Source organism: Buteo buteo, chromosome 22 (assembly GCF_964188355.1).
Source record: "Buteo buteo chromosome 22, bButBut1.hap1.1, whole genome shotgun sequence".
In the NCBI taxonomy this organism is placed as follows: Eukaryota; Metazoa; Chordata; class Aves; order Accipitriformes; family Accipitridae; genus Buteo; species Buteo buteo.
Genome location: NC_134192.1, coordinates 13,017,421 through 13,030,971, shown reverse-complemented (window position 1 = coordinate 13,030,971; position 13,551 = coordinate 13,017,421). Strand labels below are relative to the sequence as shown.

At 52.2% G+C, this 13,551-nt stretch overlaps 1 protein-coding gene across 6 annotated transcripts in view; it reads left to right on the top strand.

Annotated features, from left to right (window-relative positions):
* F8 (coagulation factor VIII) overlaps window positions 1–13,551 on the top strand; it is a 37,276-nt gene that overhangs the window by 8,471 nt on the left and 15,254 nt on the right. For 3 of the 6 annotated variants that reach the window (XM_075053738.1, XM_075053739.1, XM_075053740.1), the window contains exons 1-10: window positions 636–911; window positions 4,651–4,775; window positions 5,069–5,191; window positions 5,680–5,892; window positions 6,949–7,020; window positions 7,487–7,594; window positions 9,516–9,737; window positions 10,017–10,251; window positions 11,918–12,092; window positions 13,085–13,178. In XM_075053738.1, coding sequence (XP_074909839.1) covers window positions 760–911; window positions 4,651–4,775; window positions 5,069–5,191; window positions 5,680–5,892; window positions 6,949–7,020; window positions 7,487–7,594; window positions 9,516–9,737; window positions 10,017–10,251; window positions 11,918–12,092; window positions 13,085–13,178 — 1,519 coding nt within the window. In that variant the 5' untranslated portion in view covers window positions 636–759. Of the gene's footprint in view, window positions 1–635; window positions 912–4,650; window positions 4,776–5,068; window positions 5,192–5,679; window positions 5,893–6,948; window positions 7,021–7,486; window positions 7,595–9,515; window positions 9,738–10,016; window positions 10,252–10,282; window positions 10,704–11,917; window positions 12,093–13,084; window positions 13,179–13,551 lie in introns of those variants that run through there. The other 3 variants (XM_075053736.1, XM_075053737.1, XM_075053741.1) reach the window with 3 other exon arrangements.

Below are 13,551 nucleotides of genomic sequence, written 5' to 3'. Positions count from 1 at the left end.
ATCCCTGGCTATTTCCTCACCTCCAGCCCTGTCCCTGCAGATACAAAGTGCCCTGCGGGCTCCAAGCACTGAGGGGCACAGGGCAGCCTCTCCTGCTTCATAGCAATAAGCCATCTGCATCCTGAAGGCAAATTTTCCCATAAATTGCCATTTCCTCAACTATGTGGGCTACCAGGTACAGAAGGCAGCTGCCAGCTCCCTGGGCCAGCCCTAGACACAAGCCCAGACTGACCTGTGGGGGAAATAAAGGCTCCTGTGCCAGAAGCAGCAGCGGGGCGCTGGCCTGCTACCCGCTCTCCTCCTTCCCCTCTGCGGTGAGAGGGAAGGTGGGACCAGGCAGAGGCCGCACCTAAATTCCCCTTCCTCTGCAACCCTCCCTTTTCCTCACCTCACTCCTGGACATGGGCCAGGACACCAAGCCAGCTGGGTCCTTCAGCAGAGTTTACCGCTGCCCTTGCCCTCCCTTTTCCTTTTGTTTTTTCCTCTCCTCCTGTCATTGCCACCCCAGAGGAAGAGAGGGAGAGTCAGTCGCTCACACACTCCTCTTTGCATTAACTCACTCAAGTGATTCCTCTCCTGATGTCTTTGGGAAACTCTCCAGAGCTCTGACTGAGCCTCTGGGTGCTGGCTTTAAGTCATTGTCTCCTGTGGATTACAACAGCTGGATGAGAAGATAAAGGCTTTTCTCTCCTCTTTCTGTTTTCATTCCTTCCTTTTCACTTTTCCTTCTGAAGCCAGAGTGGTTCCCAGCCAGCAGGCATGATGCTAGTGGGAGCCCTGCACAATCTCCTGCTCCTCTGCCTGGTTGAGGAGGGCATCAGCAAAGTCAGAAGATACTACATTGGTGCAGTGGAAACTGCCTGGGACTACACGCACAGCGACCTGCTCTCCGTGCTGCAAGCGCCTGCAGGGTAAAACTCTTTCTATTGCAATTCCAGCAGCCTGCTATGGGTGTTCTGCTACACTGGCATGCACAGCACTGTGAGCTTGGGTCCAGGCAGGCAGGTGCATGGGGGCAACCTGCCACAGTGAGTACACTGAGCTGCTGGTACAGCTAGGAATGGGTATTTCAGTGCAATGAGGAGTCACTAAATGCAACCCCTGATAATGCACAGGTGGACTAAATCTGCAGAGAGAAATGCAGACCTGCTCTGCACTACTGCACTGCTTTACCTTAATGCTGTTTGCCTGTGACCCTTTAAAGTATGGCCCAGAGCCAAGAGCTGGTTCTCCAGCTGTGCTTTCTCTTTTGCTCTGTATCCTGGGAGGTTTGGGGAGATGTGAGGGGAGATGGGGTCCTGTGCCTCCCTGCCTAGGGGCTGTAGAGGGAGGTTGGCTGTGGCCCCGTGACATAACTCAGAGCAACACAAGGCTCTCCACTGTGTCTGCCCCTGGTAAAACGCAGCTTTAGTTATTTATACCTTTGTGTACATTACATTGCTGGGGCTGAAATTTTTCCTTTAGGGAATGAAAATAATTTTTAGTGTTTGGTCAAAGAATGGTGTTTGTACACAGTCACAAGAGGGAGGAAGGCATAGTGGGTTTTCCCAAATACTTTCGAGTAGGAAGGAAACGTGGCAGTTGCATTGCTCAGGCATCAGGATGGTGTTATCTGGAGACGCAGCTGGCTTGGACACTCATGGCTGTGAACGGGCTGCTCTGAGCTCAGCATGAGGAGCAGAGCTGGGTGGCTACATCCCCTGTGGATCAAGCTGTACCCCTTCACTCCGCCCTGCTGCCACACCCTTTTCCCCAGGCTCTGTGCTGGGGTGATGTGAGCCCATGGCCCCATCTCAGACCCACACTGGCTTGAGCAGCGAGGAGCTGTGATTAGGCTCCAGTGATGATCCCAGTCAACCTGACTAGCTGCCATAATCACTGTATCAGAGTTACATTGTTTTTCCCCCCTTTGGTTACTTCAGTAGGAAAATTGCATCCAGCAACCCCCCTGTTTTACTAATGCCCCCCCTGCCCTGCTTTTACTAACATTGCACTCAGATCCATTAGGCTTCAGTGGAGGTGAGGTCACTCGTGCTGTTAATTCAACCCTGCGGCTTTCCATTTTGGCACTGGCTTTAATGACATGCTTGCACACCGTTTCTGACCCAGGAGTGACTCAGGGACCTGGCCCTGCCCTGGGGATGAGCGGGGCATCAGCAGGCAGTCTGAGATCACTTGTCCTTCTCTAAAATGGAGAAAGATAACTCTGGCTTTCTCAGAGGGACTTGGTGGTGTGCTCCACCCTGGAGAGGCAGCGTGTGCCCCGGCAGCGTGGCTTCTGGCAGAGCCATGGCAGGAATCAGGGCTTGCTTGACATAGCTGTTCCCAGCTAGATGATGGTGGTTTTTCCCTGGTCCTGCAGCCTCAGCCCAGTTCCCCCTGCTCTGGGAGGGCACAGGTAAACAGCCAGGCTGGGGAGAAGGGGCATGCAGGAGCAAGCCAGGAGAGCGTGGCAGGAGCAGAGCTGCTACTGGAGCTAGGATGCCTCCAAGCTGTGCATAGGGTGTCTTCTGCTCCACCTGTTCTCCCTCATGGTACCAGTATCTCATGGCAACCCCCAAGGGTGCACCTCCAGGCAGGACATCCAAAACCCCTGAATGTATCCAGTGATTTCTCTGGCACGTTTGTGGAAGGCTCTGACAAATGAATGGGCTATGGCATACCAGGCCATAGCTGCTTATGCCTTCCCCATGATTTCAGTTTCTCTTCCTCCCAAACACAATCCTACCAGCAGAGTCAGAGTCAGGACCAGCACGTCCTGTGATGGCCCCAGGGATTGGAGCTGGCAGCCACATAGCAGCAGCCCATGTTTGAGTGCTTCAGCAGTGCAGGGTGTTTATCTTGGCAGGCTCTCAGCTCCGAGAGATGAACAGATAGTGCGGCTAACAATGCTGATTGAAGGCGCCAGGAACTTATCTCCCTACCTTGGCTTCAGCCGCCCTTGGGGTTGGAAGTTCATGGGGACCCCAAGTGCAGAGGACTGGCCAGAAGCACTTGGATCAGATGTCCCTGCACTGAACTCTGCCTCCTCATTCCCTGCAAAGGCCGTCAGGCTCTACCATACCAGCTGGGACCCAGTGCTGAGCCCTGGTGTCACCAAGTCTCCTCCTGGCCATGCCCCTGCATGCCAGCAAAATCCCCCTGGCTTCAGAGGATTTCTGCCTTGTACACCGCAGAATTAGCAGGAACAGACCCTCATATCTCAGGGATGTATTTTCAAAGTTGGGCTTTCTTTGAGTCAGAGATTAAGGCACAGCTTCCCAACAGTGGACAGCCCCGTGCCAGAGACCATGCAGCACTGCCACCTCCCAGCATGGGGTCACCCTGGAGAGCAAAGCTTGGTCCAGACCATACAGCCATCAAGCAGGAGTGGTAACAGCTCGTGGGCAAAGTCAGGTGAATGCAGTGGCCCTGTTCACTGGGACTGTGTCTGCTGGGGGCTTCCTGCCAGCCCAAACACGGGGTTATAGCCATGGTGGGAAAGGCGGGAGCTGGGCACATGTGAGGTTTTCGTGGGTGCCCATCCTGCTCTGCCACCAGGGAGGTGAACCCTGCTCTCCCCACAGCATCCTCTGGCTGCTGGTGACTTTCAGCTGGCAGCATGGGGGTGAGCGTGCGTCGCCCTTTCCTAAATTTGAGTCACTCTGACTCCTTCCTCTTCCTTTTGAGGAAGAGTCGCAAAGGGAACTGCTGCTTAAATGAAGGCTTAGTCAGAAGGGGCGAGCAATGCTTCTTCAGAGGGAAGAAAATACCACCTGGCTTTTGCTCCAAACAAAACAAGGCTGGAAGCAATCTGTGTGATTACTGGAAATGGTCTCAGTCCTGGGGCTGATAAGCCAGCATCTAAAATCCCTGGAGAAATTCATGGCTTTGTTATCCTGATAAATGTGCTGGATTCCTTTTGGAAAATGAATTTGTTAAGCTGCTTACAGATAGAAAGTGGCCAGCAGAGATAAGTGGGGTGAAATACGTTCAAGGCTCCTTTATCCCACTGCTGCAGGGAGTAGTTTTTTAGGGGTGGCTATAAATCCCAGTTTGGTCAGAAAAGAAACAAATGTGGGGACATTGCTCAGACTGCAGAGCAAACTGCCACAACCTGCCATGCAGCCTGACACAGGCTCTTTCCCAGGGGGAGCTCAGGAGGATGCTTGAGGTTATATGTGTGATGTGATGTGTCTGCCACACCTGAAGGTGCTGGGGATGGGGTGGGGGGGTGGCTGTGGGACAGAGGCCACCACGGCACTGCTATCACGGCACTGCTATCACAGCACTGCCAGTGCCTGAGGTCTCTGCTAGTGGGGAAGCATGAAGCCAGGCAAGGCACAAGGCGGGAGGCTGGCCACAATGCCTGCGGCTGTGGCCACTCCCAGCTGCAGCTGGGTACAGCTCTGTGCCTCCTGCCCTTCTGTCTTCTTCCATCATGACTAACACCACAACATTAATCACTGCCATGTTGTCATCTGTGAGCTGAGCAAAATGTTTCCAAACACACCTGTGGGTTGTCAGGAAACCCAAAGGACACAACAGGGTGAGAAATCTCTAGGACTGGCATGGTACAGGCAAATTGGTGGGGGGGGAGGAAGAGGATGGCTGCTGCTCATATATGGACGGGGCTGTGCAATCAGCCTTGGCTTTTCCTTCCTTCTGCAGTGTGTCAGGGCACCCAGGCCCACGGCCCCCCATACTTGGTGTCCCTCCCCGGTACAGGAAGGCCGTGTTTGTGGAGTATCCTGATGCCTCGTTCACACAGCCCAAGCCCAAGCCAGCGTGGATGGGTAAGAAGCACCCGCAGCATGGTGAGCCCTAGCTCTCCTTGACAGCGGCCAAACTCATCTGGGGTTGGGTGCTTGGTGACCCCTTGGCCAGCGATGGGGAAGCACCTGGGTGGAGTCCCAGTATGGCAGAGCTGCTGGGGATGCAGGTAGCTTTGCTGGTGCCAGAGCAGTTGATGGTGCCACACTGCGAGGGACAACCACTAACTGTGCAGGTGGGAAGCCCAGACCTTTTGGGGCCATGTGTGTGAGCTGCCTGACCCCAGCTGCCTGACCTTGTTGTCTTCCCCCTTCAGGTCTCCTGGGCCCCACCATCCGAGCAGAAGTCTATGACACAGTGGTCGTCATGTTTAAGAACCTGGCCTCTCGCCCATACAACCTCCACGCCGTCGGGGTGTCCTACTGGAAGGCATCAGAGGGTAAGTCAGGCAATAGCAAGGTGGTGCAAGCCCTTGCGCAGCACCTCCTGCTCTGCTACCTGCCTGTCAGGAGGGAGCACGTCCCTCGCTGACCCTGCTATTCAGGTCCATCTACGAGGACAGTCAGAGAGATGGCTTAGCCTGGGGCAACAAGACCATGCCCAGCCCAGACATAAGCTGAGATGAGCAAACAGCCCAGAGCAAACCCATATCAGTTATAGAGGTAATACATAGGTTAAACCTGAGGTTGGATGCTTAGGGCCAGGATGGCTGTGCCCTCCAGCATCAGGGCAGGTGGTGGGTGCACAGCCCAACAAGCAAGTCTCCAGCACAGCTCTGCTCACTGCCATCACTGGTGGGAGTTGGGCTGGCCCCGGGGGCTGGGGTGGAGGGAGGCTGTGCTCTGGGTTGGGGGAAGAGGCATTTCTGTAGCTACGATGTGTTGGGGATGAATCTTCAGTGACATTTGCCTGTTCCTTTGGCTTTAGGTGCAGGGTATGAGGATGAGACCAGCCAGCCAGAGAAGGAGGGTGACAGGGTGGATCCAGGGAAGACACACACATACATCTGGGAAATCCAGGAAAACAAGGGCCCGACGGATGGTGACTCACCATGCCTGACCCACTCCTACTCTTCCAACACTGACAGCGTGAAGGACATCAACTCTGGTTTGATTGGAGCTCTGCTCGTGTGCCGACCTGGTAAGGACAGCACAGGATGGGGACAGGTCACATGCAATCGTGAACTGAAAAGCAGAAAATTCAAAAGAGGCTGAACATAGCAGTGGAGTGAGTAAGCTGTGGTCAACAACAGCACTTCTGGGGTTTGGCCCTTTCATCAAAGAGTCTATTCCCAGTGCAGAAGCCAAACACACTTTGGATTTCCCTGTTGGAGAGAAATCAGTTGCTTCTTTCCTTTGCAAGATTTCAGACCACAGATGAAATCTCCTACCTTGTATCTGAACCTTATCTAAGATGAGTTGCTATGGAGGCATAAATGTTTGTCTTTCCTTCAGAGCTTCACCAAGCTGTGATAGTTCAGCGTCAGCCAGGGTGCTTTGTCAAACAGGGTTTTGTCAGAAGAACTAGAGGGACGTTTGTATCTACAAGGTTAAGGATGAGGCAGGAGAGAGGCAGGACACCTGGGGCACTGCCTGGTCCACAGTACCTGTGCCTGCTCCTCTTCCTTCAGTAAACATGGAGATGATGAAATCCTGGCTGTTAATACTTGCTGGATGCAAGGCACCAAGAAGTGTACCTAGGGTGGGATTGGTCACCCCTGGTTGAGCCAACTCCTGGAGGTAGTTGTCTAGACCCCTCTGTAGTCACTGAAGAGGAATGGGCACGAGTCACCTCCTCCCAGGGCACTGTCTGCAGGCTCCAGTGTCTCACCAGAAGCAGTTTCTCCACTAAGCAAAGTCTAGTCAATGAGCAATGAGCGCACACAGACAATGGTGCTGATGAGGGGGCTAGATAAAATGGGTTCTTCCAGGTGACTAAGTGGATCCTGAGAGCCTTCAAGTGGAAGGCAGCACAAACTGACCTTTTGATGCCTTCTGAGTGCAGCTGCCTCTCAACCATGGGCTTTTGGGGACTGCAAGGCTGGAAACAGGGCTGTGCCAGTCGTGAGAAGTGACAAAAGCAATCCACAGCCTGTCCTTGATTTACCAGTTCTTGGAGGGCACAAAGGGAATTCCCTGGGAGACGGGCATGGTACTTACTGACCTATAAAGAGATGCATCCTGTGGCATCTTGCAGGCACCCTGGCGAGTGATGGGAACGAGGACACGCGGCAAGAGTTTGTGATGCTCTTCGCAGTGTTTGATGAAGGTAACTACCCTGCTGTCTGGTGTCAGACCTTGAATTCAGCTTGGTCCGGGGCGCATGCTTTGGCCATGGTGAGAGCACAGCTGCTCAGCTCCCACACTGCCTCCTGAGGGTTTGAGCCTTATACAGCCTCCCCAACCAATGTGTTCCTGGTGCAGTACTGACACTCCTTCTTCAGTTCCCCAGATGCAGGGAGCTTGCAGCCCCCCCCCAGCTCCCCCATCCCATGCCCTGGCCTTGTTCCCATCACACAGGCTAAAGCTGTGGGGAGTTATGCCCTGTCATGTGGAATGGTCACCACCACATTCATGCAGAGCCATGGCCAGGTCTGCTGTGGATTTCCAACAGGCACCACACATTTGACCTCCCTGGATTTTGGCTTTTATACTGTTTCACCCCAGTGGGAAGGTTTCCTTTTTATTGGAAATGCTTTCAAGTGAAAGCTGACTGCATCCTCCTCTCTCCACAGGGAAAAGCTGGTACACTGAACCCAGCTCCCTGGCAGCTCCTCAGCCCCTGCCTCACAACAGGACGGAGCTGCACACCATCAATGGCTACATCAATGGCTCATTGCCTGGTGAGTACAGGACAGGGACAGAGGGCATGGGAGGTGCTAGGAACAGGGGTGTAGCCAGGTCTGTGAGATAGCTTGTGAAAGGGTGCGAGAAGGGACATCAAGAGGGGTTTCCAGGTGATGGATCTGTTAGGCTGTGTTCACCCCAGAGAAACTATCGCATCTCAACTCCTTGATCTGCCTTGCCCATTTACAGTGGGGCATGACCTGTTTCCGGCTGTCTGTGTTGCCAACGCAGCTGACCTCCTTCTCGGTCTCCAGGAATAGTGCTGGTAGCAAAGAGTTTCATCTCTTGTAGCCCTGTGAACGAGGCTGAAGGTAGCGTTGAGGGGAAAATTCAGCTCTCACTAGCCTGGCTGTGGCAACACACCTCTAGGATTTGGGGAATAGAATCACTGAAATTGGAAAAGACCTTTAAGATCATCAAGTCCAACCATAAGCCTTTCATTGCCAAGTCCACCACTAAGCCATGTCCCTAAGTGCCACATCTACATGTCTTTTAAATACCTCCAGGGATGGTGACTCAACCACTTCCCTGGGCAGCCTGTGCCAGTGCTTGATAACACTTTCATTGAAGAAATTTTTCCTAATGTCCAATCTAAACCTCCCCTGGAGCAACTTCAGGCCATTTCCTCTTGTCCTATCACTTGCTACTTGGGAGAAGAGACAGACACCCACCTCGCTACAACCTCCTTTCAGGTAATTGTAGAGAGTGATAAGGTCTCCCCTCAGCCTCCTTTTCTCCAGAAAAGCAAAAGAAAAGGCCATTTGTGGTCTCAGTGAAGACAAAAGTTGGCATTTTCTGATGTTCTTCTGGGAGAAGGTCCAAAGCTGCTTGAGAGTGAAGAATGTCCAAGGCAAACTGGGAAGCACTGTCAGGAGAGTCATTACCATAAGCAACCTTGGTGAACCACACCCTGAAACCTCCCACCTGGGTCTGGCCATTCTCCAATAGAAGGCAAAAGCAAAACTCACCTAAATTCCCTGTCCTGGTAGATCCATGGAGCTTAAGACCTGAGTAGACCTCATGGTCAGCCACTGTAGCTGCACAGTGGCTTTCCCGTTGAGAAGATATCCACCTCCACCCAGCAACCCCCTGTCTGGCTGCAGGACCTGGCCTGAGAGATGTCTGATGGAAAGGTGGCAATGGAGAGCTGAGGGCCTTGGGACAGAGCCTCCACCCTGTCTCCTCCTGGGCTCTTGGGATCTGTTCCAGTCACCTATCACACTCAGTGCCAAAAACAAGTGGTTGACTCTGTATTTGACTTTGTTTGGCTTCAGCTTCCAGGAACTTGTTCTTGTTATTCACTTCACTGCCAGATTACAGAGCCCTTCAGCACACACTTAATTTCTCCCCAGGAAAATATTTTTACAGTGCAGTCAAGTCCTCTCCCATTTCCTAAGCACACTGAGCTCTTTGAATGTCTCAGAGGAAGGAACTTTCTCCAGCCTTCAGATAATCCTGGTGACCTCTCTCTGCCCTTTTTGTGGTATTTCAACTACTGCTGAGGACGTGCTGGAGCCCTGTCCCAGATGCAATGTTTTAGTATCAGGCTTTTCAGTGTTGTGATCAAACAAATTATTCCCCTCTCCAGTTCCCGATTCCCCTGTTTATAGAGTCAAGGAGCATATCTGCCTCTTTTTCCACTGCATCCCGCTGTGAGCTCCCATCAGCATGCCTCCCAAAGCCTTTGCCAAAGTCCCCCACTCTGTAAACCTAGTCTTATCTCAGAGGGATGATGTGGCCTGTGCCTCTGTTTTGCTCAGACAGTCCACATTCACATGAGACTTCTCCAGCCTGAAGCGACCACCTTGTGATGCAGGGGACTCAGCACATGTCAGGCTCTGAGTCCATGACACCAAGAGTGGGGACAAGGGATGGATGCAGTGCTGACTCCTGGATGCTGTCCTTCTCTCCTGGCAGGTCTCACACTGTGCCTCAAGAAGCAGGTCCACTGGCACGTGATCGGGTTGGGCACTGGGCCAGAAGTCCACTCCATCTTCTTCGAAGACCACACATTCCTGGTGAGAAGCCACCGTCTCAGCAGCCTACAAATCTCTCCTGCCACATATCTCACAGCCCAGACCATGCCAGGAACAGCTGGCTCCTTTCGGATGTTCTGCCAGATTCTGTCCCATCATCAAGGTAACCTTATTCTGCAAGAGCTCAGGGGAAATGAAGTTCAGGGGATGGCCCGGGCTCAGGGTTCTATCCAGTGCTGCAGCTCCAAGGCCCCTCCTGCTGCATAGTGTTACATCCACATGCAGTCTGACCTGTGACCAGGATGTTATAGGTTGACGCATGTGATGGTCCATTTGATGGGGACAGTAGTGGAGAGGACATGTCCCAAGCAGAGCGTGGGGGAGTGCACGCCTGTGCTGGCATGTCAGTGTGACCCTTTCTGCCCGGCTTGTCTGAACCCAGCTGGCATGGAGGCCATTGTGAAAGTGGAGGAGTGTCTGGAGGAGCGCCTAATGAAGATGGGGAAGCTGTCAGATGAGCCAGAAGACATGGATTACCCTGAAGAAGATGAGGAAACATACCATGTGATCCAAGTGCGCTCTTTTGCCAAAGAGAAGCCTGTGACCTGGACTCACTACATTGCAGCTGAAGAAATGGACTGGGACTATGCCCCTGTGAAGCCAGTGTCTCTGGACAGGTGAGAGCAGGCATGCGTGCCCATGAAGCTGCTCCTTGAGGCAGCCCTGCCAGCTCTTCCCCTCTTCTCCAGAAATTTATTTTCCTTCTGCCCAACCTGGACAGTTTTGTTCTTCTTTATTAACACTAACAGTATGGACGCAGGACAAGGATGGTCTTGGGGAGGCCATGGGAAGGCAGGACCTGGCTTTGCTCCATTTTACCAAATGACCCACAAAGGCATTTGTCTCTGGGGCATTTGTCTCTCTGTTGCCCAGGTCTCCAGGGCCAGTCCCTTCTGAGCAGGCAGCAATGCCTGGTGACCCTTCTCACCTTCCAGCCAGGAGACTGTGCACAGCTGGGACATGTGCCCGCAGCCCCAGAGTGTGGGTGTCCTTGCCCTGTCTGGAAGAAACTGCTCTAGATGGCAGAGGCAATTAGCCCCTGTTGCTGCCCCACTTCTTGGAGGGAGAGGTGATGCAAGCACAATATCTCAGCAGAAGTACTTTAGTCAGCACTAAATGGTGATGATGCTTGTCAACAGTCCTGATGTCGCTCTGCTGACACAGGTTGTGTGGGCTGGGGCTGGCATGGTATTGGGGTCACCAGGTTCTGCCCTAGATGGGGATCCCAGCCAGTGGCTGCTGGACCAAGGCATGTGGGGCAGAAATCCCTATCTGCAGCCCCTTGGAGGGTAAGCCAGAGGAGGTGTCATGGTTTAACCCCAGCCAGCAACTAAGCACCACGCAGCCACTCACTCACTTCACCCCCACCCAGTGGCATGGGTGAGACAATCAGGGAAAAAAAACATAAAACCCATGGGTTGAGATAAGAACAGTTTAATAGAACAGAAGGGAAGAAAATAATAATGATAATAATAACAATAATAAAATTACAACAATAATAATAATAAAAGAATTGGAATATACAAAACAAGTGATGCACAATGTAATTGCTCGCTACTCACCGACCAATGCCCAATTAGTCCCTGAGCAGTGAGCCACCCCCAGGCCAACTGCCTCCAGTTTATATACTGGCCATGACATCACGTGGTATGGAATATCCCTTTGGCCAGTTTGGGTCAGCTGTCCTGGCTGTGTCCCCTCCCAACTTGTTGTGCCCCTCCAGCATTCTTGCTGGCTGGGCATGAGAAGCTGAAAAATCCTTGACTTAGTCTAAACACTACTTAGCAACAACTGAAAACATCACTGTTATCAACATTCTCCTCATACTAAATCCAAAACATAACACTATACCAGCTACTAGAAAGAAAATTAACTCTATCCCCACCGAAACCAGGACACCAGCTTAGGGCTGGCCTTGCTCCTGGGAAGGAGTTGGGATGATCAAGAAAAAGGCAGCTGCTCTGCTGCCTTATGCCTGCACACTGGGGGTGTTCCCTGACACAGGACAATCTGCCATGCTCTCAGCTCTCACAGTCACCACTTCCCTCCAAGGCAGTGTCAGCCCAAGACTGCTACTGTGCAACCTAGTTGAAGCTTTGTCCATTAAAGAAGCACTGAATCACTTGAAACATTATTCCCCAGGATGCATATTATGATTGCAGGGGTGGGTATCGGCACTGTGCACTGGTCGTCCCTGGACAGTTGTGTAGGTCCTTGGATGATGGAAGGTCTTGCTCTGGTTCTGACAGCGTCCCGTTTGCTCTTTCTCTGCCTTGCCTAAAGAAACATCACAAGCCTGTTCCTGGAGGCTGGCCCTCAGCAGATCGGTTCAAAGTATAAGAAAGTGATGTTCGTGGAGTACGAGGATGCAACCTTCAAGAAGCGCAAGGTGTCAGATCAACTGGACAAGGGAATTCTGGGGCCTGTCATTAAGGGGGAGGTTGGAGATCAGTTTAAGGTAAGAGAGAGATTGCTTTCCACAAAGAGAGACTGGAAGGGGAAACTTCGAAGCTTGATGCTGTTGTTCCTAATAGCTCTTGGTTTGTGGCTAAGGTCTGACATAAGTCCTTGAGGTGCTCTGTCATGTTTGGTAATGTCCAAAGTTCACCACAAAGGCAGATGTTACTGAAAGCTAAAGCTAAATACTCTCAGTGAGATCAGCAGAGATGCACCAGATATGGCCCAGTCCCCTTGATTTGACTTCATTGCAGACATCTTGGGAATCGTGTGAATTAATCCATGACACATGGCATCCAGCACCTTCCTCTGAGGCAGGAGTGTTCTCTCATCCTCCACTCTTCTCCATCTGTGTGCTCTTACCATGCAGTATTGGGGACTGTCGCTTGTGTCTCCCCAAGTGTCTCTACTGACCACTTGACTTGTTTACTGCTAGGAGGAATGAGATGGTTTCCAGGAACTTCACATTTCTGCTCCCTGCCTGGGATTTCCTATGTAGTTGTGGGCATGGACCTGAAGGTAACACCTGTGGCAAAGCCCCGACAGAGGTATTTAGAGAAATAAATGAAGGGCTTCATGCAGTGAAGTGGGGAGCACTTTGAAGCTGTTGACTGCTGTGCATACTTAGCGTCTTGGTCCTCTGAGGCCTCCTGGACTGACAGACCTCTTCTCTGCCATATGCAAAGTGAGACTAAAGACAGCAACTTTCCCTTTAATAAATCTGATATTTTCATGCCCTCCCTAAAATGGGCATCTCCCAGAAAGATGGACAGTGTAGACTAGTAGAGAAATAAACAGTCATTTCTTCTATTTTGACTCCTACTTTGTGGTCCCAGACACATCTGGGCTCCTCCCCACTGGACACTGGCAGGCAGCTGATCCCAGAGCACCGCTACCCAGTGTGTACCTCTCTGTGAGGACACTGAGAGCAGCCTCAAGGATTCAAAATGTTCAGAAGGCATTAAATGTTCCTGCTGGCTGTCCTTATTTCAGATCGTGTTCAGGAACCTGGCAAGCCGACCATACAACATCTACCCTCACGGCCTCACCAGTGTAAGGCCATACCATGCCATGAAGCCCTCTCAAGGTAAGGCAGGCCATGAGAATTTGGGACATCAATTGGCCACTGCTATTCTGGGCCAGGACAGCTTCCTGTAGCCCGTGGTAAGACTGGTTGACCAACCCATCCATCCAAGTGCCTCAGCCCTGCAATCCCAGAGATGATGATGATTCTTGGTTCATGTACCCCTTGGTGCCATGTAACCCTGTCTGTAAGGAAGTCTTGGATGATGGCTGGAAGAAGGGGCACTGTCAAACAGGGAGCTGGGACCATGTTGTTTGATCCATCGCGGAGGTCTCCACTTTCCGATGAGGCAGGAACCACCCTGGTGATCCTGCCTGTGTTTGCCAGTTCGCTTACAGTCCTCATTCCCTGGGGTCCCCCCATCCCTGCTTTAATG